This window comes from Leptonotus elevatus, chromosome 1 (assembly GCF_054856555.1).
Source record: "Leptonotus elevatus isolate MCC_2025b chromosome 1, RoL_Lele_1.0, whole genome shotgun sequence".
NCBI classification, from domain to species: Eukaryota; Metazoa; Chordata; class Actinopteri; order Syngnathiformes; family Syngnathidae; genus Leptonotus; species Leptonotus elevatus.
Window position 1 is genome coordinate 43,538,147 of NC_141239.1, and position 20,051 is coordinate 43,558,197.

Consider the following 20,051-nt stretch of genomic DNA (forward strand, 5'->3'; position numbering starts at 1 on the left):
TTTTTTTCCTGTGCAGTAAGAGTGCTTCTGTAGGGTTCAGCAAAGTTCAATTTCTCCTTAAAGAAACACTCATTGAAACTACAAAATGTTCCTGGAATTTTGTTGTCAAATATAACATTTCAAAAACCACATTGAGCAGAGGACGAGTGGTTCAGAGTCCATGCTGCACTTTGTGAGCTGATGTTGCACTTCTGTATCATTTTTAACATTAATCCCATGTTACACCTTTTTTAGTGCCACATTTAATTCCATGACTTTTCCAAAACTGTAAAGAAAATATTATTTTTCCATAGCTTGTCAAAAACCTGTCTAATGTATTTAGCGGAGGCTGTACCTTGAGATCTTGCATGTCTTTGTTTGCGCCATGTTTCAGCAAAGCAACAGTGGCGTCCACGTTGTTAACAGCAGCAGCCCAGTGCAAGGCAGATTTACCTGAGGGAGAACACAAGATCTGGTTAACAGTCGCTATTCAAAAAGTAGGTGTGAACAAATTATTACCCTTGACTTATTTCAACACTAGTTATCCATTAATTTGTTGTGTAATTCACAATCATGGAAAATACAATGAGGCCTATGACAAAAATGATGTTGACACTGCTTTGAGTGCTCGAATTTCAAACTTTTGCAGGCCTTATCAATTGCGGCGACCTTAAAATTAGATAACATGACGATAAGCAAAACAGCTGCTTACCTAGTTCATCAACTGCATTGACATCTGCATGGCAAGTGATGAGTTCCTCTACCATTCCTTCCACCGCCAGGCGGGCGGCCAGGATGAGTGCTGTGGAGCCGTCGTACATGCGTGAGTCAAGATCTGTGGCCCTGTTTCGGATCAGGATCTACGGGGAGAGAAAGGCGGGTTTATATCTTTTCGTCTTTTCTCACACTTTTAAGATAACATGTTTTCACTCGTTTTGATGTGTACCTGGAACACTCCTTGTGCGTCTGCAGCCACGGCGGCATGCAGGGGCGAACGTCCGGTGTTGTCTTGAGCATTGGCATCCGCCCCAGCGTCCAGGAGTCTCTTGGCGGCGTCAGCGCGCGCATAGCGGGCAGCCAGGTGGAGCGCCGTCTCGCCCGTGCGATCTGTTTGGGCGGCGAGTGACGCGCCCTGGTAGATGAGGTCGGATATGATGTTGGCCGAGCACTCCTCGTTCTCCTCCTCCTCGGTGATTTCGGGTTCCAGGCCGCCGCCGCAGAACGACGCCAGCATCAGCGGAGTAAAACCATCTATTAAAACAGTGGTCAAGTTAATATAGAAATAGTTCATAAAGATTTGATTAGCTAGTTAGCTACAGAAGACAGACAGACAGACAGACAGAAAGACAGATAGATAGATAGATAGATAGATGTCAGCATCAGTGGTGTAAAACTATTTAGTAAAATCGTAGTCTGTTAATATAGATATAGATAACATAGACTTGATTTGCTAGCTAGCTTGCTACCAATACACTACCAAGCTAGTTCCGGTTAATAGACAAGATGTCAGCAACAGTGGTGTAAAACCATCTAGTAAAACAGTAGTCAGTTAATATAGATACAGATAATAAATACATTTGATTAGCTAGCAAGCTAGCTAGCAAAATACAGTAGCAGGCTAGCTCCGGCTAATAGATAGATAGATAGATAGATAGATAGATAGACAGATAGACAGATAGACAGATAGACAGATAGACAGATAGACAGATAGACAGACAGACAGACAGACAGACCATTACAGAATATGTGTTTGAATATGTCTATTTCTCACTACCAACCTGGACCTCGGACGTTAACGTCCATGCAGTCACTTTCAAACTCCCCTTGTGGCGGCGTGAGTGCCATGGTGGGCGGCACGCGGATGTCTGCCGCTGCCAGGTGATGTTGCGTCCACTGCCGGCTGTCCACGGCGTCCTCGCCATCTGAGAGCATGCTTGGCTCCTCCATCTAAAAACATACAGCAGAGACGTCAATATCACAAATCAACCGCTGTCCTCTTATGCATATGTGTGGGTTCATTTGACCTTCAATCTTTTGGGCTCTGGGCATTCGGCGTCCATCCACTGGTCGCTGTGATCTCCAAGCAGAGACTCCTCAACCGTTTTGGGCATATGTCTGTTGATGATATGGAGGAGTATGAAAAACTAGGATCGAAAGAACCATCCATTTATCCGATGTGAAGCACTTTGATTTACATTGTCATGTATGAAAAGCGCTCTATAAATAAAGTTTGACTGATTGAAAACAAAGTATTCACAACTCCCTCAATCTTACTTCATTCCGAGAGCATCCTGGCCCACCGGCTCCCTTCGGTTCTTGTTGCTGCTGGGCTCCTTCTTGAGGAAGAAGCCTTCGGGGAACCACAGCGTGCTGTGCTCACGCTTCCTCCGGGAAATCAGCATGCCGAACACCATGATGATCAACAGGAAAAGCGAGGCTATGCTGACCAGCATCAGCTTGCCCCACTGAGGAATAGGATCCGGTTCGTCCACGATCTTTTCTCCTGCACAGGCAAAGGCAAGGGATTGATTGCAGGTATGTGCCTCGTGGTTCCTTCTGCGCTACTCATGTGCGCCTGTACCCACCGCGGACTTCTTTGAGCGGGTATGGGAATCGGAGCATTTCAACGGCCGACAAGGCTCCGAGGTAGTCCGCGGCGCTCTCAGCCGATGGGAAGCAGTCGTCAGTACACAAGCGGTTGTCTATTTCCAGGTACACTATGGAGCTGTCAAAAAAGAGACTGCCGTTAGCCGTTTGACTTCTCTAAACCAATTATTCTAAAAGTAGCGCTGGCAGAACATGGACTCCCTCTAGTGTTACGGAGTAAAAGGTTTGAGCTTCGCGACATACCCAATGATCTCCTGTTGAGGCTGCAGCTCCCGCTTGAGGCGTGCCTCCCGTCGGGTGTATGGCCGGATCATAGCCTCGCCGTTGTGGTCCAGCCGGAAGCGCAACGTGGTGTGAAGGATGGCGCTCAGCTTGAGCAGGAAAGCCGTGCTGGTGCGGAGAAGCTCCTCCGGAGGAAGCAGCACCACCAGAACCAAGGCGCCGTCCACGATGTCTTCGGGAACCTTTTGAGCGCAGTCCAGTCCGTCCCAGCCGCATTCCTCCGTGTTGCAGCCTTGGTCGCACAGGCCGTCGGCGTAGTGGTCGATACAGTAGGTCTCATAGATGGGGCTGAAGGAACCACAAAAAGAAGATTGACATCAATCTCCCTCAGTAGAAACAGGATATGTTCTATGTATGAAATTTGAGCCGGATCTGTAAATTTGCATCCAGATTTCAATCATCATCATCAATTAGTATCTAGGAATCCAAGATACATTGAAAATGTATTTTTTTGTTTTAAAGGGGAAGTCAACCCCCCAAAAAATTATTGACAATAATATGTTCTATGCAGCCCCACTAGTCTAAATATGGTATTCTGGTTAATATATTACGTTAGTAAAATATGAGTTAAGCAGCAAAATCCAGCCCTTTTTATCCATTTTGCCACTTGCTGTCGACTGAAGAAGACATCAATGTTGCTCAGAGGGATAAAATGTATATATTCCACAAATGTAATATTAATCAAAATGTCATGTTTAGACTAGTGAGGTCACATATAAGATATTATTGTCAAGACTTCCACTTTAATTAGATACTCCAGAATCAAACTGTGGAAAATCACACTCAAATGTATGAAAATGTGTTTTCTTTTTTGATTTGATTATACCAACGGTACAGACAAATTCATTTGGATTCACCACAAATTTTACAAAACAAAAAAACTACCTTAGATCTCAGAATCTGTTCACAACTTTTAATCTGGTTCCAGAAATTCGGATCCGGTCAAAGTTGATCAATTTGACTGAATTCCTTTCCTGAATTCTAGATTTAAATCTACATGGAAAATGATACCAAAATACCAATGCAGAGCCTGATTAAAAGCTGATTTGTCTTCATTTCATACAACAGGTAGAAATCATATTTCAGTCAAAACGTGATGACATTCATCCACATTTTATAGATCTGACTGAATTTAACCAAAAGCTATTCCCTAATTTCATTGAAATGTGTTCACATAGTGGTCTGATTCATTTAATGACGACTCATAATGAAGTTAAACTGCCGTGAATATTTTGATATTTTGATCATGTTCAAAACTTAATAAATTTGGCTTTGGGTAAAACAAAAGTCGATCAAGATACTTTTGTAGTTAGAATGTAGTGTTAATGTAGTGTCTCCAGAAAAAAAAAGGGGGAAAAAAGAAAAAAAGAATGTAGTGTTAATTTTGGCAGTCATTTTTAAATTTAGTCTTAGTTTTAGTCCAGTTTCAATCACGCTTGTTAGTTTTTAATCATAGTTAGTCAACCTCACCCAGTTTTTATTTAGTCAACTTTTCGTCGACTATAAGTCTAGCATTTTAGTCTTTATTTTAGTTGTCTAGTTTTTGTCGACAATTTTTGTTATAGTCTTGTTTTAGTCAGGACAATCATTTTAACCCTGTATATTTTTTTGTCAGCAGATAATGTTGAACATTTTAAATCTAAAACTATTTCACATAAGAATTTCTCTCATTTTTGATGAAAAACAACTTGACATACAATTACAGTATATCAACAAGTGGCTACTATGGCTCCATGCTATGAGCTAGTAAATTAGCCAGCATTTGTTAGCGGTTGGATTAACATTATTGTTGGAACGTTATAGCTGTTGGATTAATGTTACGTTATAACTATATAACTATATATATATATGAATCCACCTCCTGTCTGTCCCATGTTTTTGTGCCAAGATGCATATTTGAAAGGGTGTGTGTCACGATGTGTCACATGACATTGTCACAGTGACAGATTAGCATAGACAGGATTTGCCAAAATTTTCACTCGTCTTTGTTCATCTACTAAAACGACAAGATTTTAGTCCCGTTTTTATTCACATTAAGTACATTTTTGTCTCGTCTTCATTAGTCGATTAAAATGCATACTGATTTAGTCCCAGTTGTTGTTTATTAATGAGTTATTTTGTCCAGTTTAGTCACGTTTTCGTCCAGTAAAAAATGTGTGCTGATGAAAATATTTTTGTTTAGTTTTCATTAGCAAAATTAATACTATTATAATGCAAGTAAATACACCTAAGAAAACATAAGTTGCTACATTGTTTGGGGAGAAACATGAGACAAAAACTCACTTGCAAACTTTCTCCTTGGTTTTGCAGTCAAAGTTGTCATATAAGCATTCTGCGTTGTTGCACGACTCGTCGCACTGACTGTTGTTGAAGACCCGCCAGCAGCGAGGGTCGGCGCACCGGGCCCAGGGGTTGACCGCCAGGGAGCAGTCGCCGCCGTCCCAGCGGCACGCCAACATGCTGCACTCCTTGTCGCACACGCCGTCGTTGGCTTTGCCGTGGCAGTCGGCCAGCGGACACGACAGGGCCGGGGCCTCGTTGACGCGGCCGGCCTGCTCGCACCGTTTGCCTGCCCAGCCGCTGGCACACTGGCAGTGGAAGAACGGGAAAGCGGTCTCCTCGGTGCAAAGGCCGCCGTTGCGACAGGGCTTCGAGGAGCAGCCTTCGTTGCTGCGGTGGGCGCATTGCGGGCCACCGTAGCCGGGCAGGCAGGTGCAGCGCGCCCCACGTGTGGTCAGAGCGCAGCCTCCGCCGTTGTAGCAAGACAGCTCACGGCAGGACATGCTTCGCTCGCAATTGGGGCCCGTGTAACCCTGCAGATGACAATCAGAATCATCTTTATTGGAAAAGTATGTTCAAACTCACACAAAAAGTAACTACGGTAGTTGTACGATAACCAGATGTATTTAAGAAATACAGCATTTTATTTTCTTGTCAGTTTTTTTTGGTGGCTTTTTTGGGCAAAATTGTGTCACTTTGGCACCATCTTGTGGAATCTCGGTGGTGTGGTTGTTGAATTCATTGATTGTGTTTTTCATCACTAACGTTTATTACTGTGTGTAAATTCCAAAAAGTGAGTTTATGACTAATACCGTTTGTGTATAGTGCTAGAACACATTTATTTATCAGCTCATGTATGACATTATGTGAGTTTGATCCAGCGTGTTATTTAGTATGCTAGCAAATACTTTTGTGTTTGTGTTGAATAACTGAACTCCTGAACAGTTGTTCATGGGTTTGTGACTGTGTACATTGGATGCATGATGTTTATGATGTTTATAATCCTCCTAAAGGGCTTTGACATCATTTTGTGACGTCTACAATCATTGTGAAGGGGCATCAATTATTCTAAAGAATTTTGCTATTTGTGTCAGGGCTGAGTTCCTAATCCTTCCAACTAGTGTGGTATCGGTGAGTACTGAAGATTTGAGTATTGGTATCGGTCTAAAAAAAAGTATCGAACGTCCCAAATTTAGACAATTACATAAATGTGTCCAAAAAGGTGGCAATAATAGCGATAAACAAATGATCAGCCGGGCCGATTATGTGTGCCGATATTTGGCATTTTGACAACAACAACCCCAAATTAGCTACAATCGCGTGCATTTGTCGCTCAATGAGATACAGGGAACTTTTCATTTATGTATTTATTGAAATTTCCACTTTACTTTATATAATATTATACTGACACTGGGAACTCCCTACACTTTTTATTTAAAAATAATAATAAAATTGTTAAAGTTAAGAAATTATGTTACATTTTTGGAAAACTTTATAGAAAGCTTTAGGTAGCTTTTCACTCTTAGTTTAGTTTTTAATTTAGTTAACACATGTGATGACCCCGGACACTCCCTGCAAGTTTTATCATTATTAAACAAAGCTGCATATTTTTTATATATTCAAAATTAAAAGAAAAACCTTCAAACTTTCAAAGTGTTGAAAATGTGAAAATTAGTTTTAACAAATATGCTTAACGGCATTTCAACAAAGGCAATTTTACTGCAAATGAATATCGGCTTGAAATATCAGTACCAGTATCAACCTCCTTGACTAATAATAATCGGTATCTGCCCTAAATAAAAACATACCGGTCTATCATTACGCAATACTGATCACAACTCAATCAACATATCATGGGCACACTAAAAGAAAGTGTGCGTTAATGTAGACAATAAGACATACCAGCTGACATGTACACGTGTAGCCGACAACAGAACTTGATGCAGAGCACGCTCCTCCGTTGTGACAAGGCTGAGATTCACATGCACTGAACCTGTTCTGGCACCTTCGACCTAAAACATACAACAACAACAAACACACACACAAAGAAAGATCAATCACGAGCACAGACCTTTGCCAAGGAATTAAATAATTAATTAATTTCATTTAATTAATTTCAATTCTGAACGAAATAGGCTGCATGTGAGAATTGGTTCTTTTGCATCACATTGCAAGTTCACTAAATCCTTTCCTGATTTTTGTCTCTCGGGAACAGCAATGACCTCATTTGTTTAAAGACTCAAAAGTGTCCAAAAAAAATACAAATAAAATAAATAAATATATTTTTTAATGTAATTTTTAACTCCATTACTCTCAATTGCAATCAATCAAACTGTAGCTGATTAAACTTTTTAAGTTAAGAAGTATTTATAATATATGTATTTATTCATTTAAAATATATTTCTTAATTAAGGACAGAGGCGTATCTAACCTGTGAAGCCGGCCTTGCAGACACATTGGTAGTCGTTGGGCATCTGGATGCAGTCCAGGCTGTTGGAGGGGCTGCAAGGGTTTGAGAGGCATTCGTTGATGTCCCCCTCGCACCGCTCGCCGGTAAACCCGGGTGGACAGTTGCAGCGGTACCCGCCCACTCGGTCCACGCAGGTGCCGTTGTTGAGGCACTTGGGGGGAGCGCCGCGAGGCCTCATGGGTGGGGCGCAGTCATCTTCGTTGATCTCGCAAAGGACACCTTGAAGGAAGGGGATTGTTATATTGCTAGTTAGTGCAGAAGTCATAATTACAGTAAATATTTGAGTCCTTAACATAAACTGATCAAGTAAAACACAGGAAGTAAGACGTTAACTGAGCCTGCCTTCTGCCTGTGACCTCGTATTTAGGGGCTGATGTGTTGGTCTTGTGTGGACATACCCAGAGTGCCAGGAGGGCAGGAGCAGATGTAATGTCCGACGAGATCGATGCAGGTGCCTCCATTCTGGCAAGGATGAGACTGACACTCGTTGATCTCCAGCTCGCAGTTCTGACCAGTGAAGCCTGGCATGCACTGTAAGGAAACGTTAAGGAGAAACGGGATTATTACATGACTTTAAAAAGTGGGCACACTCTTGTGCTCAAGGGTCACATGGGATTACAGATACATATTAATTCATCGATGTGGTAAAGTGAATATGATATCATTTGAATCATCTACTCATGGCACTCACATCACACTGGTATCCCCCAACGTATCCCCTGCAGGTGGCGCCATTGCGGCAGGGTTTGTCCTCGCAGTGGTCCACTTGGCTCTCGCAGTAGCTGCCGGTGTAGTCGCTGGGACACTTGCAGTAGTGCGTGTTGCCCGTGTTGACGCAGTGGCCGCCGTGGTGGCACAGCTCGTCCGTCTGGAGTCCTAGTGACACGAGAAGCGGACGTGAGCGACTCTGCTGCACGGCAAAAAGAAGGTGTATAAAAACGGGAAAAGTCTACCTCTTTGGCGAGCCGCTGTCTCACAGGAGAGCCTGGGAATGTCGCAGTAACGTCCAGACCAGCCGTGAGCGCACTCGCAGACAAAGGCCGAATCTTTTTGGCGGCAGCGTCCTCCATTCTGGCAGGGAGAGGAGCGCCTGCACCAGTCAACTGCCGTCTAGGAGCACAGGATAAAAAAAAAGAAGCAAACATTTGTTTATATTAGCAATCAAGACTTTCCGTTTTAAATAGTTTCTCCCCCAATTTGGTGTACCTGACAGCGCGTGCCAGCGTAGCCTTTGGGGCAGGTGCAGCGGAAGGACTCCAGGGCATCCTGACAGAGACCCCCGTTGAGGCAAGGCTGCGAGTCACACTCGTTGACCTCATACTGGCAGTGCGAGCCGGTGAAGCCTGAGCGGCACGTACAGGAGTAGCCGTTGATCTTATCTGTGCACGTCCCTCCGTTGAAGCATGAGCTGCAAATGTGGAAATAAGTCACGTTAGTGTATTACATTAGGGTTGAACAATTTTGAAAAATGGCATTGTGAATTATTTTCCCCCTCAATATTGCGATTGTGATTGAATATGCAATTATTTTTCAAGGTCCTGTTCCCATGTATTTTGGATTAAATTAATTCCAATAAACAATATCGGGTTTATACAGGCTTGGGGAATCCAGGTCCAGAAAGTAAAAACCCTTCAACAGTTTGGCTTTAAGGCACAGCTGCTTCTATTGAACGTGTGGAAACGAGTTCGTTTGCCTGTCAGTTGAGTAGAAGCACCAGTGACAAAGCCAATCTGTGGTAGGGATTTTACTTTGTGGACCTGGAATTCCCAAACCTCAATTTACAAATGTTTTGGTCCTTGAACAATGACTTAATATGAAAGACAGATTTATCAACTTCAATCAGAGTTGTTAACTTAAACACTTTGACTTGAAGTCTTTTAAGTTTTCACTACGATGACGTCACAAAATGTCAGTAAGTCATAAATCAGATTACAATAATGCAAACAAACATGTGGCGTTCAATATCTCATGTTCCACAAAACAATGCTATGTAAACATGCGGACTGCATTTCTTTAGCACTGACCTTATCTAGTCACCATATCAATAAATAAAAGAATAAACAAATAAGCAATATATACATATATATAAACAAATAAAGCCTACTGATCCACCAAAATGAAGCAGTTTTCCCCAAAAATTACAGCCTTTGCGATTTGAAAATTGCATTCTACTACACTGTGATGTGAATTATAATTTGAGTATTTGTATTTCAAATGCGCTAAAAAGAGAATTGTTTAACCAACTTAATAAAATTGTTTCAATTGGTAATACATGATTGAATCAAGTTAATCTAAAGTGAATGTATTAAGTTTGATTAATTATGAGTTCATTAAATGTACTGTACATTCACTTTGGATAAACTTAATTCAAGTAAATATATTAAGTTTAATGAACTCATAATTAAGCCAACAATTCTATTTGTAATCTTAAGTTGGTTCAACAATGTAGGTATAATTCAGTGATTCCTAAAATTACTGAGCAAAGGCACATATTTTATAATAAAATAATGAAGTAAAATCAAACCAGGACACCAAAATGTAACACAAAGTAAACTGTATATATTGACATAGTAATGACCACAAATTGACTTCACTACTCCGTTGTATGAATACAGGACCAATAAATAACCTTATTCTTGCCGGATCTCATTCATGTCGGGAAGCAACCCACCTTTCCGTGCAATCTGGTATGTTGGTTTCGCAGTGGATGCCGGTGAAGCCAGGCCTGCAGGTGCACGTGTAGGAGTTGACGTAATCGGTGCAAGAGCCGCCGTTCTTGCAGGGCAAACTCTGACATTCGTTGATCTCCAGAGCGCAGCGAGGCCCGGTGAAGCCCGGCAGGCAGCTGCAGTGGAAGGAGTTGACGCTGTCCGTGCAGGAGCCTCCGCTTAGGCATGGATCTGTGCAGACAAAGGGAGGGAGTGATGGGTTTGGGTTTGACAACACACACATTGACACCCTTGTGGGCCACTCACTGGGTGAGCAGTCGTTGATGTCTGTGTCGCAGGTGGGCCCGGTGAAACCGGGCCTGCAGGAGCACACGAAGGAACCCAGAGTGTTGGAGCAAGTGCCGCGGTTCTTGCATGGGCTTGATAAGCATTCGTTGATATCTCTGTTACACAGTTGCCCTGCGGACGGCAAAAATGAGTCACCATTAGGTCACAGTCTACAGATAATAATGCTTCCCCTCAGATTCTCCTGCGCCCACCTTGCCAACCGGGCTGGCAGTTGCACTGGTAGCCCAGGTAGTCTGGGGTGTGGGTGCAGACGGCCTGATTTGCGCAAGGGTTCGGGGAGCAGGGGGTGAGCACTTCGGCGCACGTGGGTCCGCTGTAGGGAAGCTCGCACAGACAGGTGAAGCTGGCCACGCCGTCGACACAGGTGCCTTTGTTCAGGCAGGGGCTCGACGCACATTCGTTGATGTTCACCTGGCACAGGTTACCTATCGGAAGAACAATTCATTGATTGTGAATCTGAGGGAAATACCAGTGATTCTCAGGGTGTGGTACTAATGTAACATGTTTGTTTTTAAACTCTTATTTGAGAGCAATTTCATTTGATTATTTAATGTACATTTCATGTAATTACTTTTCTTCTTATATTTAAGCAAAGTGTAAATGCTACCGAATACCATCATTGTGACTAACATTAAATTAAATGTTAGTCAAGATGATGGTATTCGGCGAACTATGTATTTTTTAGGTGGTGCTTGGTCTATAAAGTTTGACAATCACTGACTTATACCACAGGCTATGATCCCAAAACATGTTAATATAATTTGAAACTCATTTAACAACATTGCCCTTAAAAATAAATGGCTTGTTATTAGATGTTTTTGATTGTGATGAAGATTCCCCTTAACTTTCACTAACAACCCAGGCTAAACTTAGCTCCTCCCCTATATGCAAACTTTGTCACTCAGTTGTGATGCATTACTTCATTATATGTTCTTGAAATCAATTATAGTACTACTTTCCTATTTACGGCATTTCAGAAAGCAAATTGGTTAGTTTTTATTCCTCTGAATAGGTAAGGATAGGGACAGAGAAAATTTGTGAATCAGTCCATTTGAGAATAGTGAACTGCAAATATGAATACCGATTAAATTCATAAATCAAGATAATTGAAAGTCAGACATGCAAATTAATTTTTTGATTTTTTTTTAATGTTCAGACCAATAAAAGCTGCAGTGTCAATGAATTTACATTTTCTGTCTTTTATGTAATGCCTAGTCATTCTGCTGTTTAGTGTTGCACGGTGGCTCACCTCTAAAGCCCTGGCGACACTTGCAGGTGAAGCCGTTAAGTTGGTCGATGCAGGTGCCGGCATTCTGGCAGGGACTCGGCAAACAATCATTCCTGTCCAGGTCGCAGTTCTTTCCCACCCAGCCTGGCTCGCAGTCACAGCGGTAACTGCATAAAAGACACAAAATTAATAAATTTTTGCCCAAAACAATCCGAAAGCCATGCTCGCTAAAGTCGTCCTTGCGTGCATACCCGTTAATGTCATCCCTGCAAGCTCCGTGGACGCAGGGGCTGCTGCCACACTCGTCCACCTGCGAGTAACAGTACGGGGGTTTGAATCCCTCCGGGCACTGGCAGTGGAAGCCGTTCTCCTCATCCACGCATGTGCCTCCATTGCGACAGGGGGTCGAGGCGCACTCGTCTATCTCCACGTTACACTTGGGACCTGACAAGATAGCGAGTGTCAAGAATGCTGTGTACACAAAATGTAAATGTGGATGTCAAGGATGTCCAAACTTTTTTCAATGGGGGCAAAAAAACAAAACAAGTAGCATTAGCGTGACATCTTGTAATATTCAAAATGAATAATTTTTAATTAAATAAATTGCACGTAACAGTCAACATTTATATTTGCAAGATACTTTGTAAGCTTCAACTTGGAAAAAATAGTATTAGTGATATCTTGAAACATTCAAATATGTCAAAATTGTAACTAAAAAAAGTTTGAGGTGTGATGAATGACAAAAACAAAAATACTAAGTGTGATCATTCTTTCTGTATGTTTCTACTTTTATTTAAAAAAACTGTGTGACATTTGATTTTTTTTCTTGTAATCTTCTGACACGTGCCATGTTAAAATTTATTATTAAAATACGCCGTAGGCCAATAAAAAAAACGAACAGCAGACCGCAAATGGCATCCGGGCCGCACCTTGGACACCCCTTGAGTATAATAGAATTGAAAATGACTTACCGGTGAAGCCAGGCTTGCAAACGCAGTCGTAGCGGTTGATGCCATCTTTGCACATGCCGTAGTCGCATGGGTTACTGGCACAATCGTCGAAATTGATCTCACAGTTGGTGCCTGTCATGATAGCAAATGTTTTCAATTATTTTCCATCGCACACTTTAAGGGATTTCCATCAGAAAGTAAAGTGTAAAAATATAAAACCAAAGTTTAAAATGTAACTACGCGTCTAAAAATCCCTAACTAACTGCAAGAGGTGGTGCTGAAAGCACTGAATGATGGCTGTATATTTTAAGAGTAGATATTACTGTATATCAGCAATGGTTGTAAGTCTCGTACCTGATGTCCCGTGCTGGCACTGGCAGATGTATTTGTTGACCAGGTCCACGCATTTGCCTCCGTTCTGGCAAGGGTTGCTGTGGCACTCGTTGAGCTGGTTCTCGCAGCGGTAGCCCGTGTAGCCGGCGTCGCAGTTGCACGTGTAGCTGGCGATGCCGTCCACGCAGGTGCCGTGGTGGCACGGGTCGGGCTGGCAGTTGTTGATGTTGCTCTCGCAGAGTGTACCCTCATATCCTAACAAGAGGAGAACCACATTATCACTTGATCTAATTGTTAACATTCTAACGTATCTCTAAAACAGCCTCGACCTCAGCTTCTTCATTCATCCATTTTTTAGTCCTCATTAGGGTCGTGTGTGAGATGGAGCCTATCCCAGCTAACTATAGGCAGTTATGGACAATTTCAAGAAATCAAAATCATGGCTTGTGTGCCAGATTAGGCTCGACTCATGAAATTATAGTATTGTATAGAGAGTGTGGCAGAAAATCTCTATCAAAATTGAAATATTTGTAAAATATACTTAAATATATGAATGCCACAGTTTTCCATGACTTCAGTTTTCAAAGTAAATTCATTTTTAACATTATAAAGTATATAACAATCAATTGCAAACTTTTGCTGTGGACAAGCGGAAACTTATCTCATCTCCAAAAGCATCACTTGGGCATGTTTGTTGACAACAATGCATTGTCAAAGAGCACAAGCAATTCTCACCACTTAAGATTGGTCAATAATTTGTATAAAATACACAAATGGGGACTGATTAACAGTATAGATTTGGAGAAAAAAGATTAAATTGACCACATTTGGGCATAGGAGGTTTCAGCCCAAAATCTCATCATATCATCTGAGATGAGGTGACCCACCATACATGTACATTCAGTAATATACATGTATCCCCAGTCACAACAGCATTCCAAGGGAAACCATAGCTACAATGTGGTCCACTAAAAATTTAATTCATCAAAGAAACTAACATAAAAGCTGACTGCTCCACCACTATTCTATTTGTCAATACTTAAATTCCTAATGAATGTCCATTTCTTCGGCTTCATTTGCAATTACGACAAACTTTTCCTCACATTTGTCAATGAAAAAAAGGGTCTTTGCTCTTTGCAGCTTTGGATATGGAACTCCCTGGTTCCCATGACAACAGGTTGTCTGTGTGTCAGACAAGTGTTGGTTTGTTTGGTATGTGTACGGTGTGCTGCTGAGTTGGGCAGAGCAGCAAAGAAAAGTTCTACCCAAGGCCCCCCAGGCCCGCTTTTGTTCTCTGCGGCGGAGGGAACAATGGCGAGCTCCAGCACGTCAAACAGAGCCACTTCACCATGCAGGGGAGGGGGCTTGCAAATACAGGGAATACCAAGCAGCTTGCATTTGAAACAATGAAGCAGACCCATCTATAGGCAAAGGCCCAAATCAACACTTAACATCAACACATAGTTAACAAACGCTACAACACGAGCCAGGTGAAATGACGCATTTTTCATAATATATGCTTAATATGACTGCCGGGCATGATGTATGTGGAGGAATGAGGGACGGGGACACCATAAGGTGGTGGGTGGGGTTTGAACAGAGGAACAAATGAACAGATGTCGAGGTGATGACCAAGGTTCTTTTCTTGGCAAGTACTGGTGACCTTGTGATCTTAAGAGAGGCGGTGGGGTTCGGGGCGGATTAGTCAGTTTGCGGAGATTTAGATGACCCCCTCCCAATAAAACAAACCCACAACAAGGGTTTTAGGCTCTTAATGAAATGGCGTCCGACAAACTTACCTTCAGCACAGCGGCACTCGAAGCCGTTGGGGCGGTCGTAGCACTTGGCACCGTTCTGGCAAGGTGTGCTGGCACACTCGTCAATGTCGATCTGACACATGGTGCCGGTGAAGCCTGGGACAGTCAAACACAGAGGCGACAGGTCAGAGAGCAGCTTTGAGGGCGGTTTTGTCCCTTCTTTGCGGCGGGGGGCAAAGGTCTCCGGTGTGGTCAGAGACGTCTGGCTCAGACTGGTTAAGGATGCGTCATCTGTTGGAAATCCCATGACCTTGATGGCATTTCAAGGTCACAGAAAGGAGCTAATACAAGGTGCGTCTGGCAACTTGAATTGGTCCTGATCAGAAAACGGCTTCTAATAGTGTTGCTTTGAAAGCTTGAGAAACTGCGTAGCCTTGAAATCGGTGGGCAAAGTGCCCAGATTGGGGAGTGAATTGCTGCATTGGTAGCACGCTGCTCTGTTGATTAACAATGTGAGGATGGGCTGTGTGTTGGTGCTGATGGGGGGGTGTTAGCAGAGGAGACAGCGGGATTGTTTTCTCTTTTGGGTGACCCACCCCATGCCCCCCTCCACCTCCACCCTTTTCCTACATCGGCTCCACTGGCTCAATAGCGAGATGGGGAGGCGGAGGGGGGAGACGTCTGTCCCAGATGTAAATTGTGGACCTGGAAAAGAATCTCATTAGCAGGACTGCTGTTCCCCCCCTTCACCAGCAACACCAACAACAACCAGGACAGGTTGAGGGAGACTGCTGTCCCTTCTATATTCCTAAGGGGAGGGGTTTGGGGGTCACAATAGTGTCTTTGTTTAGACAAGAAGATAGGCAATCTTTTTTTTTAATAGTGGTGGGTCTAAACACTGCAGAGTGGACTGTCTCCGATTGACATTCAAGTTGTGTGCGCAGAAACGAGGATATTTTGTATTTCGCTTGGCATTTTAGCCTTTCACTGACAAAAAAAACTGTTGACTTTTTGGAAAGTGAGGCCAGAAGAACTATTTTCCAAACTCGGCCTTTGCCATTTTTTGTCTTTCAGTCACAGTGTGTAGTTATCCACTTTTGTATTCCAATGAAATATCATTATCGTGTAATATTGAGGACTAATGCTAGGTTCAGACCAAACACAAAATGTCGCGTTGCCCCACGTGTCTCTCTCGCGTGCTTTTGTTCGCAAGGGTGACTACACTGCTTCAAGCACTAAAGAGGAGGGGCTTTGAGGAGGAGGGGGTTTGAACATTGCTAGTCAATCTAGTGACTGGTGGTGGTGTTGGCTGCTAAATGCTATCTTGGTTGATGGTTCAACAGCTCTAAACAAGACAATCCACACACTAGATTGCTCGCACCGCTATCACCCAAATATGCTCCTTCCGGCCGGCACTGGAAGCTGGCTGTGTTGTATACCTCTGGCCCGACAGACCGCAATGATATTGTCCCACACGCTGTGTATGTCTTCTTTTTCTTTTCTTTTTGAACTATATTTGGCAGTGTCTGCTTGTGCTGCTCCTGTGTGTGACATTTGCTATCTGTAACACGACGCTGCCAAAAGTTCACATCCTAGGACGCCCAGGACGCAATTGTGCATGACCGCACAAACGGCATTGACTATATATGGAAACGCGCCACCAAAAACTCACATTTAGTTTGCCTGCAGCATAACGGCAGGTCAAAACTAACGTTGTTGCGGTGCCTTTCTTAAAAATACTTTCTAAGATGTTCTCTTTGTTTGTCTAGGTGCCACCTGTTGATCTTGCAACCAGTTTTCTTTTCCTGTAGCAAAAGTTTTTTGTCATTTTGTTGTGAGCAGACAGTTTTAAAATCCGCCTTCCCCCCACGTTTTTTTGTTTGAACTAATGACAGACACTCATCTTACCAGGTTGGCAGGTGCATGTAAAGCCATTGACCATATCCCGACAGATGCCATCGTTCACACACGGGTTGCTCTCGCAGTCGTCTATGTCGGTCTCACAGTACGTCCCCGTGTAGCCTACAAGACAAGTTAAGTTGCATGTGAGTACACATATTAAAGCAGGGGTCATATTAAAGCAGGGGTCAACAACCTTTTTCAGCTACTTTTTTTGATACACACTTGCTCAAATTGCCTTTATACCTTATACCTTTAATATAATGTTATATTCATTTATGTGAAGATGCTGATCATGTTAATGATTGCTCACTATAAGTAGGAAAAAGATTAACATCAATAGTCAACTATTTATTGTATTTTTTTTTTTTTACAACTCTCTCCCAGGGTTCACATTTTCAAACAATCATTACTGCAACGTTTCTGGGAAATCACAATTGTCCCTTTACTGGTGAGCTATTTTCAGAACAGGCCCGCGAGCTACTCAAGTGGTCCTTAGGGGCTACCCATGGGTCCACATCAGTGACCCCTTTGTTAAAGTACTGTCCATTACTTTGTGCGTGCGTTTATTTGTGTATGGTCTCCGCTCTCCAACATGGGAAAACGATTCTGTGAGAAACCCTTTTTTCATTCTCTCGTGGGGATCATAATGAACCACAGGATTCGCTGACCTGAAATCCTAAAACGTTACATTCCGAGGAGCATCGCCACACCCTGGGGTCAGCGTCCCATTCACCAGATGTATGCTATACATTCGCTGCTAGCAAACGTACTAAGAGCTCCCTCCATTGAGGTGAAGCAGAGTGTGGAAGCCTGCGGAGCGGCTAGCGTGGAATCTGAAATAATCAGCGACTCCACATGAGCTTTGCCAGGCTGCCTGACGATGAGGAGGGTAAGGAGGAAGAGCCTGTCTCTGGAAAGCAAAAAAAAAAAAAAGTGGGGGGACAGAGGGGGGAGGCTCTGGGAAAAGGCCTCCTCTCTGTGTGTATGAGGGTGCAAAGTGGAGCACAGAGGGGCCCTATTGTTCCGCTCCATTCCCACCACTCTACAACTCATTACTATTCACAGCACACCGCTCCCCCTAACTGCTCGCCCTCTCTCACATCCAGTCCTATAGAGCCTACTCCCAGCTCTAATTTGTATAGTTCCCAAAACCCCGGGATGCATGTAGGACTGTGCGTGAGAGTTTTACTCTGGTTTTTGTCACCCAGAGTCCAAAACATCACTTTGTCCGCACTAATACCCTCCTCTGTCTGGTTGTACAGTGCGCTGAGAGCAAGCAAGTGCCCCCTTGCCCTCCGACAGCAATGGTACTCTATTACATAATAGCCCACTCTGGGAGTCTGCACGGCAACAGAGCAGATTATTCCTCCTTTTATACGGTCCTGATACCTGGCATGCAGATGCAGGTGAACTCTCCGATGCGGTCGAGGCAAGTGGCGTCATTCTGACAAGGCATTGACAGACACTCGTTGATGTCGATTTCGCAACGTGGGCCCGCGTACCCCCGGCCGCACTGACAGAGGAACGAGCCCTCGGTGTTCATGCACTTCCCAAAGTGCTCACATGGGTTTGCACCTGTGGGTCAAAAAGGAGATTTGAGAAAAAAAAAAAAGAGAAGTGAGGGTGTGGGACTTAACAGGACAGTAATGGCTACAATCCATTGACAACCAACAAGTAGCAGACATACCGATGGAGCATTCGTTCATGTCCTGGTTACAAGCTCCTCCCACGAAGCCAGCAGGGCAGGTGCAAATGGCACGGCCGTTGAGGGGGTTGGTGTCGCACACGGCTCCCTCGTTGCAGGGGTTGCTCACACATGCGTCCTCCAAGTGGCACAGCAAACCTAATGGAGAGGGGAAAAAATTAAAGAATGTCCAATAATATACTGTATATTGAGCAGCCACAACCTGATGGAGTTGGATTATTTAGAGGGAATGTTTTGGGCAATACTTACATTACCCAGTGCAAAAAGCAAGGTCTGTAAATTTATTACAGAAGATTATTCCATTACAGTGTCGCCCTCCAAAATAGAAAATAATTTTTTTGTAACATGCTTTTAATTTGTAAAATATTACAGTTTTTGTGTCCCAATTAAATCGCCATGGGCGGAGCAGGTGCAGTATAATGCAGTCACAAATGAAGAAGAGTTTCAGAACTACTGTTAAGTGACTCAGTAAGCTATATCAATAGTACTCATTTTCTTGCAGAGAATGAAGAATATGCTTGTAAACGGGAGCAACTCTTTCCACCACTCATATAAACGTGTTACCTCGTTTGTTTCAGAAACCAGAATTCTGACCTTAACCTGAATATTGACTGCATGTAAACGTAGTCCATGTGATGCATTTGCTTACCCGTCTTCCCGACCGGGCACTCGCAGAAGAAGGAGGCCACTCGGTCGTGGCACGTGGCCCCGTTGAAGCAAACGGCTATGGCGCAGTCGTCGATGTTCTCGCTGCAGTCGTCCCCCGTCCAGCCGTTGACGCAGACGCACGTGTGACCCCCGATGGTATTAAAGCACGTTCCCCCGTTGTGGCAGGCGTTTGGCTGCATGAGACATTCGTTGACGTCCTCGGCGCAGTACTGGCCTGGCGTGGTGAGGTAGCGGTGTATTATTAGCTCACATTAATTACATGTAAAGCTTTCTTGAAATACGATGTGCTGTACCTGTCCATTCAGGTGGGCACTGGCAATTGTATGTGTTGACTCCATCCACACATATGCCTCCATTCATGCACTTGTGGCCGGGGCAGTCATCCACGTTATTCTCACAGTTAAGTCCTTCGAAACCTGGAGCGGATGGAGAGAAAAGGGTTATGATGACAAACACATTAAATCGCCCCCCGTCCTGCAACATAATCAATTTAACTCATAACCTCAAGTCACGTTTCCCACACTATGAGTGGCGCACGGCAGTAAAAAGGTTGAGAGGGTGTCTGACTGTTTACATCCACTCATGACGGTTCCCACACCACGCCGGCAACAGCGGCAATGGCCGCCTCGGAGGCCTGCGCTCCCCGCGGTGTTTGCTTGTTTTATAATCTTTCAGTTTCAATGACTTCCTTTCTGGCAAGAGACATTTCCTGTCGGCTCCCCAGTGGCAAGTCAGAAGGTCCATAAAGTAAATTCCTTCTGTTGTGGACATAGTGGAGCAGGAGCGCGGGCGGGCGGGCGGCCTCCTCCGACTTCTAACCACCGCCGCTGCTCCGTTTCTCATCAGGGGCTATAAATAGCAGGCGGGAAGCT

The 20,051-nt window shown here is 43.7% G+C and overlaps 1 protein-coding gene across 1 annotated transcript in view; it reads right to left on the reverse strand.

Annotated features, from left to right (window-relative positions):
- The window catches only part of notch3 (notch receptor 3), a 40,781-nt gene that overhangs the window by 3,061 nt on the left and 17,669 nt on the right, over positions 1-20,051 (reverse strand). The window contains exons 5-32 of the mRNA XM_086068900.1: positions 19,473-19,595; positions 19,160-19,393; positions 18,493-18,648; positions 18,195-18,380; positions 16,812-16,925; positions 14,946-15,059; positions 13,168-13,401; positions 12,835-12,945; positions 12,115-12,307; positions 11,885-12,030; positions 10,827-11,060; positions 10,594-10,746; positions 10,290-10,518; positions 8,825-9,026; positions 8,572-8,728; positions 8,310-8,494; positions 8,017-8,149; positions 7,580-7,837; positions 7,051-7,160; positions 5,152-5,681; positions 2,830-3,156; positions 2,565-2,704; positions 2,254-2,482; positions 2,004-2,094; positions 1,758-1,926; positions 926-1,230; positions 692-839; positions 335-432 (exon numbers count right to left, since the gene is read on the reverse strand). Coding sequence (XP_085925026.1) covers positions 335-432; positions 692-839; positions 926-1,230; positions 1,758-1,926; positions 2,004-2,094; positions 2,254-2,482; positions 2,565-2,704; positions 2,830-3,156; positions 5,152-5,681; positions 7,051-7,160; positions 7,580-7,837; positions 8,017-8,149; positions 8,310-8,494; positions 8,572-8,728; positions 8,825-9,026; positions 10,290-10,518; positions 10,594-10,746; positions 10,827-11,060; positions 11,885-12,030; positions 12,115-12,307; positions 12,835-12,945; positions 13,168-13,401; positions 14,946-15,059; positions 16,812-16,925; positions 18,195-18,380; positions 18,493-18,648; positions 19,160-19,393; positions 19,473-19,595 — 5,309 coding nt within the window. The remainder of the gene's footprint in view (positions 1-334; positions 433-691; positions 840-925; positions 1,231-1,757; positions 1,927-2,003; positions 2,095-2,253; positions 2,483-2,564; positions 2,705-2,829; positions 3,157-5,151; positions 5,682-7,050; positions 7,161-7,579; positions 7,838-8,016; positions 8,150-8,309; positions 8,495-8,571; positions 8,729-8,824; positions 9,027-10,289; positions 10,519-10,593; positions 10,747-10,826; positions 11,061-11,884; positions 12,031-12,114; positions 12,308-12,834; positions 12,946-13,167; positions 13,402-14,945; positions 15,060-16,811; positions 16,926-18,194; positions 18,381-18,492; positions 18,649-19,159; positions 19,394-19,472; positions 19,596-20,051) is intronic.